The sequence below is a fragment of the Phyllobates terribilis genome, unplaced genomic scaffold, assembly GCF_046119375.1.
Source record: "Phyllobates terribilis strain yellow unplaced genomic scaffold, ASM4611937v1 Scaffold_5__5_contigs__length_657084704, whole genome shotgun sequence".
Lineage (NCBI taxonomy): Eukaryota > Metazoa > Chordata > Amphibia > Anura > Dendrobatidae > Phyllobates > Phyllobates terribilis.
In genome coordinates this window covers 58,531,511-58,550,287 of record NW_027362765.1, presented here as the reverse complement: position 1 = coordinate 58,550,287, position 18,777 = coordinate 58,531,511, and the positions used below count along the sequence as shown (strand labels likewise).

Genomic DNA, 18,777 nt, shown 5'->3' with positions numbered 1-18,777 from the left:
AGCGAGGCCACGCCCACTGGCCGGGAGTATGTATAACCCATACATACCCTCTGGTCCCGGGTCTGAAACCGGCGAATTGCGTGCTCTGGGGGGGATTCATAAATCTGCAGTCACACAGAGTGACTGCAGACTTTATCGGTTTTGACCGGACAACCCTTTTAATCGGCGGAGTCTCTTCTGATGTGACACTCATACTTCTGTTCTTTGCAATGTTATGATTGTTTTCTGCCTCTCTCCTGTGCAACAATGCTCTGGAACAATTCAATGTTATCAGCCGGATTTGGCTTAGTGCACTGGACTAAAATGTTTAGTTTATCTTTAATACATTAATCTCTTGCTTTGGTATTAGTTGTTTAGGGTCTAGATCTTCACATTTTCCTAATCTCGCTCTCCTTCTTTCCCACTTTTCACTTTTACTTTTTAAGGATTGTTTTATTCTCCTATCTCTCTTTTTCTGCATTTCCTTTCCTCTTCACCCCCCATTTTTTCTGGTTTACTCTATCCTGTAGTACTGCACACTTGATTGTGAAGTGCAGATCATTGTGGCAGTACTTCTTATTACTATTGTTAACAACTGTCTTGTCTCTCTTGTTTGTAAATTAACTCAGAAAATATGTGCTAAGATTGTATGCCTGTATGTATGGTTTCTTTGCTTCCTACCCACTTCTCCTTTGTGGTCACTACTGCCTGGCTCACCCTCCTTCATAGCTGATAAATGGCAATAATTTAAATGTTGGCCTGAAACGTAAAAGGCCTGAATTCTACGTTTTAAAATAGCCATCGTATATGACTTCAGGAAACAATTCTCCCCTAATTTGCTATGTATACAAGAAACTCATTTGATAGGGCAAAAACTCCTGGCTCTTAAGAGTCTGTATATCCAAAGGTTTTTACGCCAATTATTGTTTATCACTTTTAGTGGCTAAATCTCTCCAGGTGGTTTGAAACCATTTCGATAGGCTTGTGATCATTCGCTGCTCAATATCTTTGTGTGTGTGTGTGTGTGTGTGTGTGTGTGTGTGTGTGTGTGTGTGTGTGTGTGTGTGTGTGTGTGTGTGTGTGTGTGTGTGTGTGTGTGTGTGCCATTAACTCTAATCTTCCAGATCATCTAGTAGGGTAGATGACTATAAAGCCACTATTAGAGGCACCTCTATTTATTGGGGTGGCTGCGCATAGAAAAGATTTAATATGGCGGGATCTGGCTAAACAAATGTATATCGCTGATCTTACTGACTTAAATTAGTGTCGTTGGGCACACATCCAAAGAGAATTGCTGTTATTAAATAAGGTAAGGACTAGGAAATCTATGCTACATAAGGATGCCGCCATGTTTGAAGTGGAGGATAAAAATGGGATGCTTTTGGCTTTTCTAGCTCATTCAAAACCTCTTCTGCCCCAGGTGTGTTAAATTTTGAGGGTGTGTTCTGGTGTGATCAGTTATTGATTAATAATGTATTTCATGACTTTTATGCTAATTTATATACCTCCAGATGTAATAATGCCTCTAGAGAGGCAGGCTCCTTCTAAGAGGACCTGCTCCTTTGGCGGTTGCCTGAGGACCAGTCAGCATTGCTTGACTTCCTCATCACTAACCCTCATTACTAAAAGTTAGATATTTAGTCTCTTCCTTCAGGTAGAACCCCTGGGCTGGATGGCCCACCTAAAAGACCTGGATAAACTCTATATAGAGAAGTTGTCGTCATTACGTATTAAAACTTTTAACTCTATGTAGGAGCATTGCAGCCTTACTGAGGGAAGCCCTGTTGATGATTATTTTAAAACTAGGGAAGGACCCTCGTTACCATGACTCGTACCATCCTATTTCTTTGTTGAATACTGATATTAAAACTTTTGCCAAAACATTGTCCAGAAGACTAAGGGAAGTGATCTTACATTTGATTCACCCATTGTTTGTTGCAAATCATTATTAAACATCTGCTTTTAAGACTTATATTCTTGTGTTTGGATCTATATTTTCTCTAGTCACCCTCCACAACAGCACCACTGGAGGATGCTCCCTGCCCTAATAGGGACAGGAATCTCAGAGGTCAAATAGCCCATCCCCCACATTACTTCCTGTCTCCAGTGTTTTTTCCTGTTTCTATGGGGCATGAGGAGGTCCCCCTGTGGTTCTCTGTGGCTGGCGACAAACACTGCGATTTCATACCTCTTAGGCCGGGCTGCTGAGGACAAAGGCTCCTGCCTTCCCCTCCTAGAGCTGCTCCTGTCTCCTCTGGACACAGGACTCTTCCTGTGCCTCTGGATAAAGCAGAACGGTGTGAGCCGGGGGCCTACCTGAGCTCCCCAGCTCTCCTCCCTACTCAGCTGGCGTTCGGTGGCATCAATTCCGATGCGCTACACACAGGAGTGCACCACCGCATTCAGAGCTGCCCTGTACACTTCCGGGGGGCGGGCCTCTGGTCCGGCGCACATCTGGGACATCACTTCCCATACGTTCCACGCTGAAGCTCGCCACCGTATTCGGGGCCATTCCTACACTCTGGGGGCGGGCTCTGGTCCAGGGCATCATCTGTGCATTCCACTGTGGACCGCCGGATCAGAGTCTCCTGCACACAGTCAGGAGCGTCCCTTCCAGTGCGTTCCACTGTGAAATGCACCACCGATTTACAGCATATGGCTGTTTGCACATGGCCAGAATGTCTCCACCAAATTACAACCACTTGGAGACGAATTTAATTGGGAACGCCTATGATTCTGCTTGAGTCCAATGAGACCGGAGAGGGGGAGGGTCATCTTATTGAATGTTGCACTGGGGTCTCAGCACCTACCTAAAAGGAGCTCAGACTGAAGACTCCACAAGGTAGGACCTTTCTATAATGGAGGATGGTTGTCCATCTTGCTCTGCACCTGCAGAACCCAGCTCTATCCCGAACCCTTTAAGTACCTGGCTTTGGAGCTCTCTTTATCTTTGGAGCAGGAGTTACTAAGGAATTTTTACTTATCTGCTTCTCTCCTTTTTCTAGGGAGACAAGGATCCTGTTCCAAGAAGCAAAGACAAGATCTCCCATAAATGTGCCATCTGTTACAAAAAATTACCTTCCTCCCACAAGAAATGCCTGTATAAAAATTGCACAGAATAAATTGTTAAGGAAGAACATCCCTCCTTGATAGAAGAGTTAAGGGGAATGGTCCGCCAGGAGGTCCAATTATTCCTAGCTTCCTTTTCCCAGTCCTTCTTAGTAACACCCTCAGGGGCTAAGAAAAGGAAGATGTGTATGGAGGAGCAGTCTGACTCGGACTCTCAGGAAGGTCTGAGATCCTTCTCCAATGAGTGATGAGAGGAAGAAGAGTCATCCCTGGGGGCTGAGCAGAACCAAGGTGGTAAAAAATATTACTTTTCGTCAGAACACATGGAGGAGCTTCTCACGGTGGTAAGAACCACAATTAATGTGGAAGAGGAAGAAACTACCCAAAACACAGTTCAAGACGAGATGTTTGGGGGTCTCAGAGCACAAAATAAACTAGTGTTTCCAGTACATGACAATGTACAAAAGTTAATACTTGATGAGTGGGAACTTCCGCAGAAGTGCCTATAAACACCTGCGGAACTGAAGGAGAGATTCCCACTAGAAAAAATATCCAGATACTGGTCAGAAATACCCAAAGTGGATATTCAGGTCGCGAAAGTGGCAAAGTAGACAACCTTGCCCTGTGAGGATTCACCACAACTAAGAGACCCTATGGATTGCAAGATGGACAGCTTGCTGAAAAATCCCGGGAGACTTCCACAACATTACTGAACGCAAATGTTGTATCTACCTGCGTAGAGAGGTCAATCTTCCGATAGCTAAATCAACTAGAGGAACTTCTCAGCATAGATACCCAAGACAAGAACTATTTGAGTCCAAACCTCTCTTGCAGAAAACTACAGGGTTCCTAGCCGACGCTTCTGCTGAATCCGTAAGAATGTCAGTAAGAACTTCAGTCCTATCAAACTTAACTAGACGTGTACTATGGCTGAAACTATGGCGTGGAGACATAACATCAAAAATTAAACTTTGCTCTATACCCTTCAAAGGTGAATATATGTTCGGGCCAGCCCTAGGTGAGTTATTAGAAAAAGCGACGGACAAGAAGAAAATGTTCCCAGAACCCAGAGTGGCCAAGAATCCGTCCTTTCGTCCTCCACAGAATCAATCTACGAAATATAGAGGGAAAGGGAAAACTTTCCTCCTAAGCTATCCCAAGGGAGGTAGAGGCAGGAACATCCTACTCTACCAGGGACAACCTCAGGAAAGACAATGATGTCAGAGCAGTAGGGGGTCAGATCTCCAGCTTCTCCCAGTGGAAACTGCTTACCGCGAATCAATGGATTCTACAATCAGTCCAAAGCGGGGCAAAGATCGAGTTCTCCAAACTTCCACAGATCGTAAGAATAACTTCTCTGTCATGCCTGACACAACCCAGCCAGGTGAGCAATAACATACTATCTACAAAGTTTGTGCTTTTTGTCACTGTGACGAAACAGCTTCTAATCTTAATCAGCCTGACGGTTAGATTTGTTAAGCCAAGAGAAATACACTAATGTGTTTGTGTTGATGTTTGAACATATGTGTTCCTTTAGCTGGTCAAGAAGGACAGTGACTCAGTGTTTGGGAACAATGATGTATGTTACTATGCTAATTACATATTGTATTAAAGCCAGCTAGATGTTTATTTACAAGAGCCCCCTGCTATACCAACTAAGTAAATTGATTAAATGCACAAATAATGGACCTGAACCCTGTGGAACAATATCATCCTTAATCCTTGACCTGTGGATGTGTGCTTGAGAGAACTATTGTGAACTATTTGAAGATATGCCTCTGTAGCTGTCAGTTTTGAAAGAGACTTTACAAGTCAAAGATCAGACACTCTTCAAACCATCAGCTTGGTAGCATGGCTCGATCCAGAGAGACGCAGATTTGGATTCTACATTATTCCAGCCTATGGGTACACGGCCCTGACTGGAAGGATACGGATCTGCTCCATTGACCATCAGAAAACCCATGGCTACATTTGGGGAGACCAGGTTGGGACAATGAAGTCAACTGGCCCCATGGATATGTTGTTTGGGGTTGCCAGGTGGGACCCTACGGTCTCCTGGAACCCATGGAGACATTCGGAGAAGCCAAATTGGGACCAGCCGGTGGTCTGGCCCCATGGAAACTCTCGGAGAGGCCAGGGTGGGACCCTCGGGTCTCCTGGCCTTGTACCTCAATGGACTGTCAGCTTCCTAAGCTTGCCGCTATCTCCTGTCTGTGGGGGCCTGCCAAAAGCGGGGGGCCACTGGTTGAGGTAGTTGGCCCTGGAAGTCCCAAAGTCGCAACTGATCTATTCTCGGCAGTCCAACAGAAGGGTGAGACGGTAATGTACCATCTTGGGTATTTGCTGGGACTGTTCTATGTGTCTTTTTGGTGGTTCAATAAAGTATTGCCACCCTGTTTATCATCACCCTGTGTTTTCTGAGTAGTGTTCTGCCCACGGAAGACCCTTTGTTTCACGTCACTTTTTAGCAATATATACTCCCATAGCACAGAATCCAGACAGAGTGGCCCAAAAGTAAGGGTATACCAATTAGTCTGCTACTAATGCCAGTCATACACAATAAAGGGCTGTCGACCAAACAATGCTTTGACAAATCGTTCGACCAGCAGCTATCCCAGCTGGCTTTGCCATACATGGTAGTGCTCGCTCGGCCAAGCACTCCTATGTTCTCAATTAGAAAACCGCTGTCTGACACATTGTTCAAAGGCTTATGTCAGGGAGAACAATGTGATCAGCAGTTCGAAATCGGACACGCGCGATTGATATCTCTCACGTCCATCAGTTGGCCGGTGCCCCAATTTACATTACACAGTTGGCAGAACCCGTTAGTCTAACCCATTAGCCTAACATGTGTTGGGGACTTAAAGAGTAACTGTCATGTAATTTTTATACAATAAATTAATAGTACATGTGAAAATAAAAACTTTGTAATATATTTTATCAGACAAATCTGCATCTTTCGCTGCCAGAATTGAACAATCATTATCAAAATTCTCAATTTTGAGGTAAATCTATATTCAGTGAAGACAAACTTCCCATTACTGAGATAGGAGATGACAGTTGCTACGGATATAACTCAATGTAGATGGGAGGAACTAGACGCAAAGCTCCTCTCTTCTCTCCATAGTGTCCGGTACCAAACCCCGAACACGGACTTTACCCAGGAAGTTCGGCTTACTGTTCAGGTTTGGATGCCTAATAAATTTTGTTGAAAGGCTGCAATACAGCCAATCGACAAGCTTTTAGGCTGTGGGCATTAATGGAGCCATCACAGCCATGGGAGTACTGTGCCAAAAAGCCTCTGTGTGCTCGGCAGCCATGTCTGTATCAGTAGTGGGCCTAAAAAATAATTTTACTCTACTGCTGTGTCTGTAGAAGTTGAGGCTGGGCCTAAAAAAATAATAATACTCTACCGCTCTGTCTGGGCCTAAAAAATTATTTTACTTTACCTGTATGACTGTACGATTTGGTGTCATGCCTAAAAAAATAATTACACTCCACTAGTGATGAGCGAAAGTGCTCTGATAAGGGGTTAACCGAGCATGCTCAGGTGTTATTTGAGTATCTTTGGCGTGCTTGTATATTATGTTCGATTCCTCCCTGCGTCTGCATGCTTTGCGGCTGTTAGACAGCTTCCACACGTGAGGATTGCTTAACAAACAGACAATCCCTGCATGTGTTGAGGCTGTCTACCAGTCACAAATCATGCAGACGCAGGGACTTGAACATAATATGCGAGCAAGCCAAAGATGCTTGGATAACACCCGAGCATGCTCGGTTACCACCTTATCCGAGCACGTTCACTCATTGCTATACTCTACCGCTGTATCTGTATGACTTCTGGCCATGCCTAAAAAAATAATTATACTCTACCGCCGTGTCTATACGATTTGTGGCCAGGCATAAAAAATAATTATACTCTACTGATGTGCCTATACAAGTTGTGGCGGGCCTAAAAAATTATTTTACTCTACCGCTGAGTCTGTTCAAGTTGTGGCCTGGCCTAAAAAATAATTTTACTCTACCGCTGTGTTTGTACGAGTTGTGGCCGTGCCTAAAAAAAGAATTATACTCTACCGCTGTGTCTGTACGAGTTGTGGCCGGGCCTAAAAATAATTTTACTCTACCACTGTGTTTTTACAAGTTGTGGCCATGCCTAAAAAAATAATTATATTCTTCTGCTGCGCCTGTACGAGTTGTGGCTGGGCCTAAAAAAATATTTTAGACTATTGCTGTGTCTATATGATTTGTGGCTGTGCCTTAAAAAATAACTGTGCCTTTAAGCCTCTGTGTGTGCTCTGCACCCCTGCCTGTGGGAGCACTGTGCTAAAAGCCTCTGTGTGTACTCTGCACCCCTGTCAGTGGGAGTTCTGTGCCAAAAAGCCTCTGCATGTACTCTGCACCTCTGCCTGTGGGAGTTCTGTGCCTTTAAACCTCTGTGTGTACTCAGCAACCCTGTCTGTGGGAGTACTGTGCCAAAAAAACCTCTCTGTATACTCAGCACCCTTGCCTGTAGGAGTACTGTGCCAAAAATCCTCTGCGTGTACTCTGCACCCCTGCTCGTGGGAGTTCTGTGCCAAGAAGCCTTTGTCTACTCTACACCCATTCTTGTGGGAGTACTGCACCAAAAAAACTTCTGTGTGTACTCTGAACCCCTGCCTGTGGGAGTACTTTGCCAAAAAGCATCTGCGTACTCTGCAGCAGTGTCTGTACGAGTAGTGTGCCTAAAAAATAGTTATACTCTGCACCTCTGTCTGTGGGTGTACTGTGCGTGAAAACAAATTCTTCTACTCTGCAATCGTGTCTGTGGGAATACTGTGCCAAAAAACCTTTGTGTGTACTCTGCACGCATCTCTGTGGGAGTACTCTGAAAAAAGCCTCTCTAGGGTTAACCTGCAAAAGAGCCTGTGTGGTTGTACTCTGCAAAACACCCTCTTTTTTAATTTGGGGAGGCGCCAATACATTGTGAATGGAAAATAGAACAAACAAATTACGGTGGAATCTAACAATGGCCGGGTACGGCTGGTATACTTCTCTATTCAGCCAAAGGTAGGGACAAGTCATGTGCGATGAATACCTGGTTCATTTTAATGAATGCAAGCTTGCTCACGTTGGCTGTGGGAAGTCTGTGATCACACCTCCTGCATGGTAAACACATGTTCCGACAGTACACTTTCCACAGGGCAGGCCAGCACCTCCAAGGTGTAAAGTCAAGCTCAGGCCATGTATCCAATTTGGAGACCCAGAAGTTAAATGGGACAGACCCAACACTCAGTACGTGGAGACGCGTGGACACATACTCTTCCACCATTTTGTTGAAACTGTCATGCTCAAGGATTTGATCCCTTGAGCTTGTGTTTTGTGGTCAGCTTCTCTTTCTAGAGAGCAAAAGGAGTCACACCTTTTCTCTGGGAGTTTGGGCTCTGTTTTCTGGCTGCAGTCTGTTTAGCTTAACATAGATGTTTTCATATGTCCACCTATCACCTTTTAGGTACAGCTTCATAATCTGTCACCCAGGGGGCATTTCCTGCTGGTGATAGATTTGTTTAGATGTTCTGACATTGTATTGATGTTTGGAGCCAGTCTGTGAGCTTTGTGCTAAGGATTTTTGACTTGTTTTTTTGCTATAATTTGCACCTCTCTAGCTTTTCTTTAGTACATAGGCTGTATATTTGTTAAGAGTAATTACTTTATTTTTTATTTGCTATTTCGTTATTTATTTACTCACTCTGAGATCTTTCCTTTGCTCAGAACACTTCTCCTCTTGTAGTTAATTCACACTCTGCTCTCCAGTTCTGTAGGATTAATGTGAAGCAACTCGACGGAAGTGGAGTAGGACGAGGAGGCAACATGTACAGAGAAACATCAAAAAAACATCTAGCAATCCCCGGTGGTAGTAGGACATGTACCAAAACATTTAACAGTGGGCAGTTAGAAAGATATAACGTATCTGCCCGTGCTTGATTGGTCCATGTATTGGTGGTTATGTGGACTTTTACACTGATGGCTTTGCACAGTGCACACCTGATTTTGTCTTCAATATGTTCATGCAGGCAGGGAATGCCTGTCTGGAAAAGTAGTGGAGGCTGGGAACCATGTACTGTGGTTCCCATGATCCCAAAGTATCTGTCATCCCTCTGAGCGATATCAAACCTCTACTATGGCCATACAGGTGATAGAAAAGTAAATCTATACTTACCTGGATGGCCCATAGCAGAGGTCTGATTGCAGAGAAAAGCACTTTAATCAATTCTTTTTTCCACTGGCTTGGCGTCCGGGGAACGCCAAGCAATCCCCGCCTATGTGCTTATTATTCCCCTAAATCCCCGCCTCTCTGCTTAATTATCATATCCCCCCTCCCCTGCTTGTCACAGGGCCCTGTCACAGGCCCTGTGACGTGCACTGGGCTCCCTGACTTCCGGGCATTTGCAAAGCGCCGCTCACATAAAGCGCGCTTTGCTTCATCCCGGCCCCGTCTACCTCTGCTCTGCGCCGCAGGTTTCTATTGCACAGGCGCCGGGGGGTCACTGTCACTTTCCGGCGCCATAGTTGAGGTCTGATATCGCCCTGGGGGTTGACAGATTCCCTTGAAAAATCACTTCTGAGGCCACATGAAGAATATGGGATTATGGGGTCTAGTGTTTGGGGAATGTACAGTCATGGCCAAAAGTATTGAGAATGAGACAAATAGTAATTTTTCCAAAGTTTACTGCTTCATTTTTTGTAATGGCAATTTGCATATACTCCTGAATGTCAAAGAGTGATCAGCTTAACAGCAATTACTGTACTTGCAAAGTCAATATTTGCCCAGAAAATGAACTTTAACCCCAAAAACACATTTCAACATCATTGTAGTCCTGCCTTAAAAGGAGCAGCTAACATCATTTTAGTGATTGATCCATTAACACAGGTGTGGGTGTTGATGAGGACAGGGCTGGCGATCAATCAGTCATGATTAAGTAAGAATGACATCACTGGACACTTTAAAAGGAGGCTGGTTCTTGGTATCATTGTTTCTCTTCAGTTAACCATGGTTATCTCTAAAGAAACACGTGCAGCCATCATTGCACTGCACAAAAATGGCCTAACAGGGAAGAGTATCGCAGCTACAAAGATTGCACCTCAGTCAACAATCTATCGCATCATCAAGAACTTCAAGGAGAGAGCTTCCATTGTTGTCAAAAAGGCTCCAGGGCACTCAAGAAAGACCAGCAAGCGCCAGGACCGTATCTTAAAACTGTTTCAGCTGCGGGATCGGACTACCAGCAGTACCGAGCTTGCTCAGGAATGGCAGCAGGCTGGTGTGAGTGCTTCTGCACACACTGTGAGGCGGAGACTCTTTGAGCAAGGGCTGGTTTCAAGGAGGGCAGCAAAGAAGCCACTTCTCTCCAGAAAAAACATCAGGGACCGACTGATATTCTGCAAAAGGTACAGGGAGTGGACTGCTGAGGACTGGGGCAAAGTCATTTTCTCTGATGAATCCCCTTTTCGATTGTTTGGGACATCTGGAAAACAGCTTATTCGGAGAAGAAGAGGTGAGCGCTACCACCAGCCTTGTCTCATGCCAACTGTAAAGCATCCTGAAACCATTCATGTGTGGGGTTGCTTCTCAGCCAAGGGAATCGGCTCACTCACAGTCTTGCCTAAAAACACAGCCATGAATAAAGAATGGTACCAGAATGTCCTCCAAGAGCAACTTCTCCCAACCGTCCAAGAGCAGTTTGGCGCCCAACAATGCCTTTTCCAGCATTATGGAGCACCTTGCCATAAAGCAAAGGTGATAAGTAAATGGCTCATGGAACAAAACATAGAGATTTTGGGTCCATGGCCTGGAAACTCCCCAGATCTTAATCCCATTGAGAACTTGTGGTCAATCATCAAGAGACGGGTGGACAAACAAAAACCAACAAATTCTGGCAAAATGCAAGCATTGATTATGCAAGAATGGACTGCTATCAGTCAGGATTTGGTCCAAAAGTTGATTGAGAGCATGCCAGGGAGAATTGCAGAGGTCTTGAAGAAGAAGGGGCAACACTGCAGATATTGATTTGCTGCATTAACTCATTCTAACTGTCAATATAACCTATTGGTACTCATAATATGATTGCAATTATATTTCTGTATGTGATATAAACATCAGACAAACACTAATAAAAACCAGAGGCCAGCAGATCATGTGAAAATATAATTTTGGTGTCATTCTCAAAACTTTTGGCCATGACTGTACAGCTGAACGCTCAGTGGGATGGTGTGGAGATGTTCGGTGACACTGCTGGTGGTGGTGCAGTCAGATCCTCTCTTTGCGGCGAGACAGGTAGCCCTGTTGCTTGGAAGGTGGAGGAAGAGGCAGAGACCACCCCAGAAAAGGGAGGAGGTTCAGATCTTTCCTGGTTTTTCAGGTGTGTACTCCACTGCAGCTCCTAATTTGAATTCAGATGCCTAGCCATGCAGGTGGTGCTTAGGTTAAGAACATTTATGCCTCACTTCGGTCTCTGAATGCACAGTGTGCAAATCACCCGTGTATTGTCAGGGAGCTCCTTCGAGCTTGCTTTGGTGTGCTCAGTTCGTCGGCGCGGTGGCCAGTAGCAGCCAACGTACTGGCTAGGGGCCGGACACGGAGCTATTCCACCCTCCTCCCTTTTTTGCTGTGCAGCTGGTCAGCATGACCACCACCTCTTCCTCCAAACTGCTCACATCACTCGGATGGCCTTGACTCCATGTGAGGTGTACGACCTCATCATCCCTCATCATATTATTGCACCTCTTCAGTCTGTCCTTAACTCTGCTGCCCTACTAATCCACTTCTGTCCTCGCTACTCTTCCACTTCTCCCCTCTGCAAAACCCTTCATTGTCTCCCAATTTCATAACATATCCACTTCAAGCTACTAACACTGACTTACAGTGTCAAGAATTTTTCCCACCCATATATCTCTTAACTAATCTCCAACTACGTTATCTCTGGTCCTCCCAAGACCTCCGTATCCCCCATCCTGTAGAATTCTGTGACCCAACAAGTCCGATAATCCCCTACATTCGGAACTTTAAAACCCATGTCTTCAGAACAGCTTACAGCCTGCAATGACCCCGCTGCCACCTCACCAACAATGGAGCTGCTGCAAACCCCGAACCTACTGTCTCCTTCCCCATTATCCTGTAGAATGTAAGGCCACAATGGTAGGGTCCTCTCCCCTCTGTACTTCTCTGTCACTATTAGTTTGTTCATTGTAATTTCTATTTGTGTTTTGTATGTGAACCCTCCTCATAAACAGAACCATGGAATCAATGGTCCCTAAAAAATAAAAATAATCCACAGCATGATGTTATACCCAGTCCTCAGCCCTGCCCTCCTTGCCGATTTACACACAGCAGGAAGCTGCAGCAGTGGGTACCTGTGTTTCATCAGCATCAGAGATGTGCTGCAGTGGTCCTCTGACTGTTTGCAATATTCCTCCCACGTACTCATCCTCAAACAGAACAAGTAGTTGGGCATCAGTGCACTCAATGTCTTCCACTGGTGGCGGAGAGCGAGGTGGACGGCCCACAATACCATAGCCAGCAGAGTTATCAAAAAGTGACTGAAGCATGACTTGGAGCTCAGACTGTTTGCCTGATTTACAAGCAGGTGAGGTGGAAGACAGATGCCGATGGGCCGCAGTTGCAAAATCTGCGCTTTCAGCAGGGGCCTAGGTGGAAGACAAAGTGAACGAACTGAAGGCACTTTCAGCCATCCAATCTAAAACCACCTCTACTTGTTCTGGCCTCACCATTCATCCAGCAGTACTCGTGCCTACGAAATTACATAGAACATCCTGTCACCTGCATGCACCAGAGGAAGTTGTTTCATTTGGGCACGTAGTAGGTACAGATCGACCACGTCCTCTCTCTCCCTGCAGCAGCTACACCATCAGCAGCAACACTGCCACATCCCCTATTTGGTGCTCTACTCATAGTTTTCACCAAAAAAAGTGCAGAGTATTATACGACCAGTATATATATAGAGAGAGAGAGTGGCCAGAAGATAATTACACTGCCTGTTTTCAGAGTATCCCCCCAAAATAATCAATAAAACAAAACACAAAAACAGTGTTGGCTATCTCCTCTTCCTACGTCTCTTTCACCTACATCTCCACCTCCACTTGGACCTTCGCCTCCTGGTTCAAGATTATAATTTTTTCTTTTTTTTTATACTGTGTTACTTTAAGTCTCTATCCACATTTCTTTGCAGTGCAATTGTTCTGCTCTTACCCCCATTTAGCTTCCTTTTGCAGCCCCCTAGCTCTTACTATGACAACTTTACAACCATTTTAAAGCACCGAATTTCGGGTCCCCACTGACTTCTATTGAGTTCGGGGTCAAGTTCGGATGCCAAATCAAACTTTGAACTACAGTTACGCGTTACACTCCTTACACGTCATACACACACGGCTCTGCACCGTACACAAACAAGGCCTCACTCCGTACACATCATTCACATTCAATTTCATTCATGTCGTTCACACACATAACTCCACCGTACATGACAGTCACACGCCCTGCATACATCATTCATACAGACAACTCCGCACCGCACGCGTCGTATACATACAGCTCCGCTCCACACACGTCGTACACACGGCTCCGCTCCGTACACCTCGTACACATGCGGCTCCGTTCCGTACACCCTGTATACACGCGGCTCCGCACGCCTCGTACACGCGCGACTCCACTCCGTACGCCTCGTACACGAGCGGCTCCGTCCCATACATGCGCGGCTCTGCTCCGTAAGCCCCGTACACACGCGGCTCCGCCCCGTACACAAGCGGCTCCGCTCCGTACGCCCCGTACACGCCCAGCTCCGCTCCGTACGCCTCGTACACGCGCGGCTCCGCTTCGAACGCCTCGTATACGCGCGGCTGCCCTCCGTACGCCTCGTACATGCGCGGCTCCGCTCCGTACGCCTCGTACACGTGCGGCTCCGCTCCGTACGCCTCGTACACGCGTGGCTCCGCTCCGTACGCCTCGTACACGTGCGGCTCCGCTCCGTACGCCTCGTACACGCGTGGCTCTGCTCCGTACGCCTCGTACACGCGCGGCTCCGCTCCGTACGCCTCGTACACGCGCGGCTCCGCTCCGCACGCCTCGTACACGCGCGGCTCCGCTCCCTACACCTCGTACACACGCGGCTCTGCTCCGTACACCTCGTACACGAGCGACTCCGTTCCGTACACCTCGTACACATGCGGCTCCCCTCCGTACACCTCGTACACACGCGGCTCCCCTCCGTACACCTCGTACACACGCGGTTCCGCTCTGTACACCTCGTACACACACGGCTCCGCACACCTCGTACACACGCGCGGCTCCGCTCCGTACACCTCGTACACACGCGGCTCTGCTCCGTACACCTCGTACACGCGCGGCTCTGCTACATCCACACTGTAAACCCCTCCTGACCCCACACATAACCTTCACCTCATCCAGCACCATGACAACCAGCACAGCAGAGTCCTGCATCCACTGAGGCCCCTGATCATGTGACCCCTGACTCCTCCCCTCCTGTGACCTCATCACAGGTCCTGTGCGCACAGAACAGCCATATATGTGGTGGCGGCTCTGCAGGTGGAGGTATGTGGAGATTCCCCATTACTGAAGATAGAATTTATTTATTTTATAAATTAGAATAAAAACAATGTTTGGAAACCCGACAGTCAGTAAATAATAACAGGAGTAAGAACCAGGATCCTTAGTTACTCTGAGGCCTGCTAGTATGTAGTGAGGTGAGTTACTAGAGTTAGGGACCATCCTGACGGGGTTCACCTTGTCGTGGTGGGATGGCTTTTATGCTTTTGTGATCAAAAAGTACCTGATGTCTTTCTGTGTCACTATTTACTTACTGTTGGGTTTCCAGACATTGTTTTTATTCTAGGTTATATTTTTCTGTTAGTGGCCACAGTGTGAACGTGCACATACACATTAGACTCATACTAACTCATGTTTTTGGTGTAACTGATTTATTTTATCGCTGTGTCTGTATATTAACTTGTTTTATGCTTTTTCAATCATAATCACCGACAGCGACAAAGTGAAAAATATTAAATTAAAAATTGTAAATACCCCATATTTGGCATAGTGCCATCCATAGTCCATTATTTTGAAATATAATGTAAGTAATGAACCCGAACAGTAAATGCTGTAATGAGAAAAACAATAAAACGCCAGAATGCATTGCTAAAAAAAATGTCATAAATAGAGATCAAAATGTCATATGTGTCACAGCTAGTATCAAGAAAAACATTAGGGCGGACATAACAGCTCTGTTGTTAGCACTGTTGCTTTGCAGCACTGGGTTTCTGGATTCAAATCCCACCAAGGCGCAACATCTGCAAGGAGTTTGTATGCGTTGTCTTCGTGTTTGCGTGTTTTTTTTCTGGGCTCTCTAGTTTCCTCCCACTCCAGAAAGACATACTGATAGAGAGTTTAGAATGTGAGCCACAATGGGGACGATGATGATGAGGTCTGTAATGTGCTGCGGATTATGACAGTGCTATATTAGTGAGTAAATTAACTTGGCTCAGCAATGAAAAATAATCCCTCACATAGTTTCATCCATGGTAAAATATAAGCATTATCCAGGTCAGAAAATAGAAACAAAAAACATTTTTTTTTTACAGCATTTAAATTTTTTTTTTTTTACCACTGAAATAAAAAAAAATACACAAGTTTCATATCTCCATAATTGTATTGCCCTAGATAATCAAGGAGCCGTTAATTGAATAGTACTTTACATTGGTTCTTTATGATGTTACATCAGCTCATCTTGTCCCCCATTCAGGCCTCCACAATATCGGATCCTCTTAGTTGAGATCTTCTATATAAGAGAATTTTTCTGATTGACCCATCAAGGATGGATAGCGACAGGGACAAGATGGTGGAGAGGATATTACACCTCACCCTAGAGATCCTCTTCCGGCTTACTGGAGAGGTGAGAGATTCTGAAGACGTCACATTACACCATTCTTATCTATGGGAATAACAGATGGACTGAACTGGAGAGGTGAGGACTCTGGAAATGTCTGTAGTGAGATTTATTAATGTGTCTCTCCATAAACAGGATTACACAGTAGTGAAGAAGACCTCTAGTGATCACTGTCAGGACCCTGTGTCTGAGGGATGGGGAAGAAACCTGAGCCCAATCACGGGGCCTCCACTTCACCTCCTAATACATGAGGACATCAATGACCAGAAGATCCTAGAACTCACCTACAAGATGATTGAGCTGCTGACTGGAGAGGTGACACTGCTGGGAATGCTGGGACATTATACAGTGGGTACGGAAAGTATTCAGACCCCTTTACATTTTTCACTCTTTGTTTCATTGCAGCCATTTGGAAAAACAGAAATGTAGAAATTTTTGCAAATGTATTTAAAAAGAAAAACTGAAATATCACATGGTCATAAGTATTCAGACCCTTTGCCCAGACACTCATATTTAAGTCACATGCTGTCCATTTCCTTGTGATCCTCCTTGAGGTGGTTCTACTCCTTCATTGGAGCCTAGCTGTGCTTAATTAAACTGATAGGACTTGATTTGGAAAGGCACACACCTGTCTATATAAGACCTCACAGCTCACAGAGCATGTCAGACCAAATGAGAATCATGAGCTCAAAGTAACTGCCCAAGGAGCTCAGAGACAGAATTGTGGCAAGGCACAGATCTGGCCAAGGTACAAAAGAATTTCCGCAGTATTCAAGGATCCTAAGAGCACAGTGGCCTCCATAATCCTTAAATGGAAGAAGTTTGGGACCACTAGAATTCTTCCTAGACTGGCCGTCCAGCCAAACTGAGCAATCGTGGGAGAAGTGCCTTGGTGAAAGAGGTAAAGAAGAACCCCAGGATCACTGTGGCTGAGCTCCAGAGATGCAGTAGGGAGATGGGAGAAAGTTCCACAAAGTCAACTATCACTGCAGCCCTCCACCAGTTGGGCCTTTATGGCAGCGTGACCCGACGGAAGCCTCTCCTCCGTGCAAGACATATGAAAGCCTGCATAGAGTTTGCTTAAAAACACATGAAGGACTCCCAGACTATGAGAAATAAGATTCTCGGGTCTGATGAGACGAAGATGGAACTTTTTGGTGATAATTCTAAGCGGTATGTGTAGAGAAAACCAGGCACTGCTCATCACCTGCCCAGTACAATCCCAACAGTGAAACATCGTGGTGGCAGCATCATGCTATGGGGGTGTTTTTCAGCTGCATGGTCAAGACGACTGGTTTCAATTGAAGGAAACATGAATGCGGCCAAGTACAGAGATATCCTGGATGAAAACCTCTTCCAGAGTGCTGTGTACCTCAGACTTGGCCGAAGGTTCACGTTCCAACAAGACAATGACCCTAAGCACACAGCTAAAATAACAAAGGAGTGGCTACAGAATAAATCTGTGACCATTCTTGACTGGCCCAGCCAGAGCCCTGACCTAAACCCAATTCAGCATCTCTGGAGAGACCATCCAACCTGACGGAACTAGAGAGGATCTGCAAGGAAGAATGTCAGAGGATCCCCAAATGCAGGTGTGAAAAACTTGTTGCATCATTCCCAAATAGACTCATGGCTGTACTAGCTCAAAAGGGTGCTTCTACTCAATACTGAGCAAAGGGTCTGAATACTTATGACCATGTGATATTTCAGTTTTTCTTTTTTAATAAATTTGCAAAAATTTCTACATTTCTGTTCTTTTTCAGTTAAGATGGGGTGCAGAGTGTATATTAATGAGAAAAAAACTGAACTTTTTAGAATTTACCAAATGGCTGCAATGAAACAAAGAGTGAAAAATTTAAAGGGGTCTGAATACTTTCCGTACCCACTGTACAGTAACGCTAAGAATGGATCGGGGGCATGACAGTATCATTGTATGTGTCAGGTTCCTATAAGGTGTCAGGATGTCACAGTCTATTTCTCCATGGAGGAGTGGGAGTATTTAGAAGGACATAAAGATCTGTACAAGGACGTCATGATGGAGGTTCCACAGCCCCTCGCATCACCAGGTAATAGACAGGACTAAATACACACGGCCTATAATTATCTGTATGTAAAGAATTAATTAAGTCCCTGTATATGTTTCCTCCAGTTCTTTCCAGTGAGAGGACAACACCAGAGAGATGTCCCCGTCCCCTTCTTCCACAGGAGTGTAAACAAGAAGATCCCGATGTTCCTCAGGGTGATCAGGTAGATGGAGAGAAGGTGTCATGAAATCTCCCCTATGATTTGTAGAAGGCTGTGAAGGTCTTATGTTCAGTTTTGTTTTATCCACCAGTATTGTACACAGAACGGCCAATTTATTAGTGACGGCGGCCATTTCTTGACTGAGATTTTCCTAAATGGAAATTTGGCTAGTGCTCTGGATACAGTGGAAAACTAACTGCTCAGCTTGCTGTGGATCACTTGCAGTGTTAAAGAGGAAAATCAAATTATTTCATTGATTTTGAACATTTTGTAATTTCAGTGGTTTTGAGATTGTTGTCGTTGAGGAAAATTATTTAGCAAAAGAGGATTCCTTTGAATATAAGAAAGGGCTCTTTCAGACGTCCATAATCATTGGTCCAATCTTAGATCGGAATGGTTGCTGGTCTCCCGACCTGAACGTGATAGCTTCATATATTTCTATGAGGCCGCTATGCTCAGTTCTGGAGGCGTGCAATCAGTCCATGTATTGTAACTGTAAGCCAAGATCAGACCAATGATCATAGATGTC

The 18,777-nt window shown here is 45.3% G+C and overlaps 1 protein-coding gene across 1 annotated transcript in view; it reads left to right on the top strand.

Moving 5' to 3' along the window:
- The window catches only part of LOC141271447 (uncharacterized), a 139,222-nt gene that overhangs the window by 92,382 nt on the left and 28,063 nt on the right, over positions 1–18,777 (top strand). The window contains exons 17-21 of the mRNA XM_073681520.1: positions 6,176–6,233; positions 15,894–16,010; positions 16,140–16,319; positions 17,947–18,070; positions 18,154–18,251. Coding sequence (XP_073537621.1) covers positions 6,176–6,233; positions 15,894–16,010; positions 16,140–16,319; positions 17,947–18,070; positions 18,154–18,251 — 577 coding nt within the window. The remainder of the gene's footprint in view (positions 1–6,175; positions 6,234–15,893; positions 16,011–16,139; positions 16,320–17,946; positions 18,071–18,153; positions 18,252–18,777) is intronic.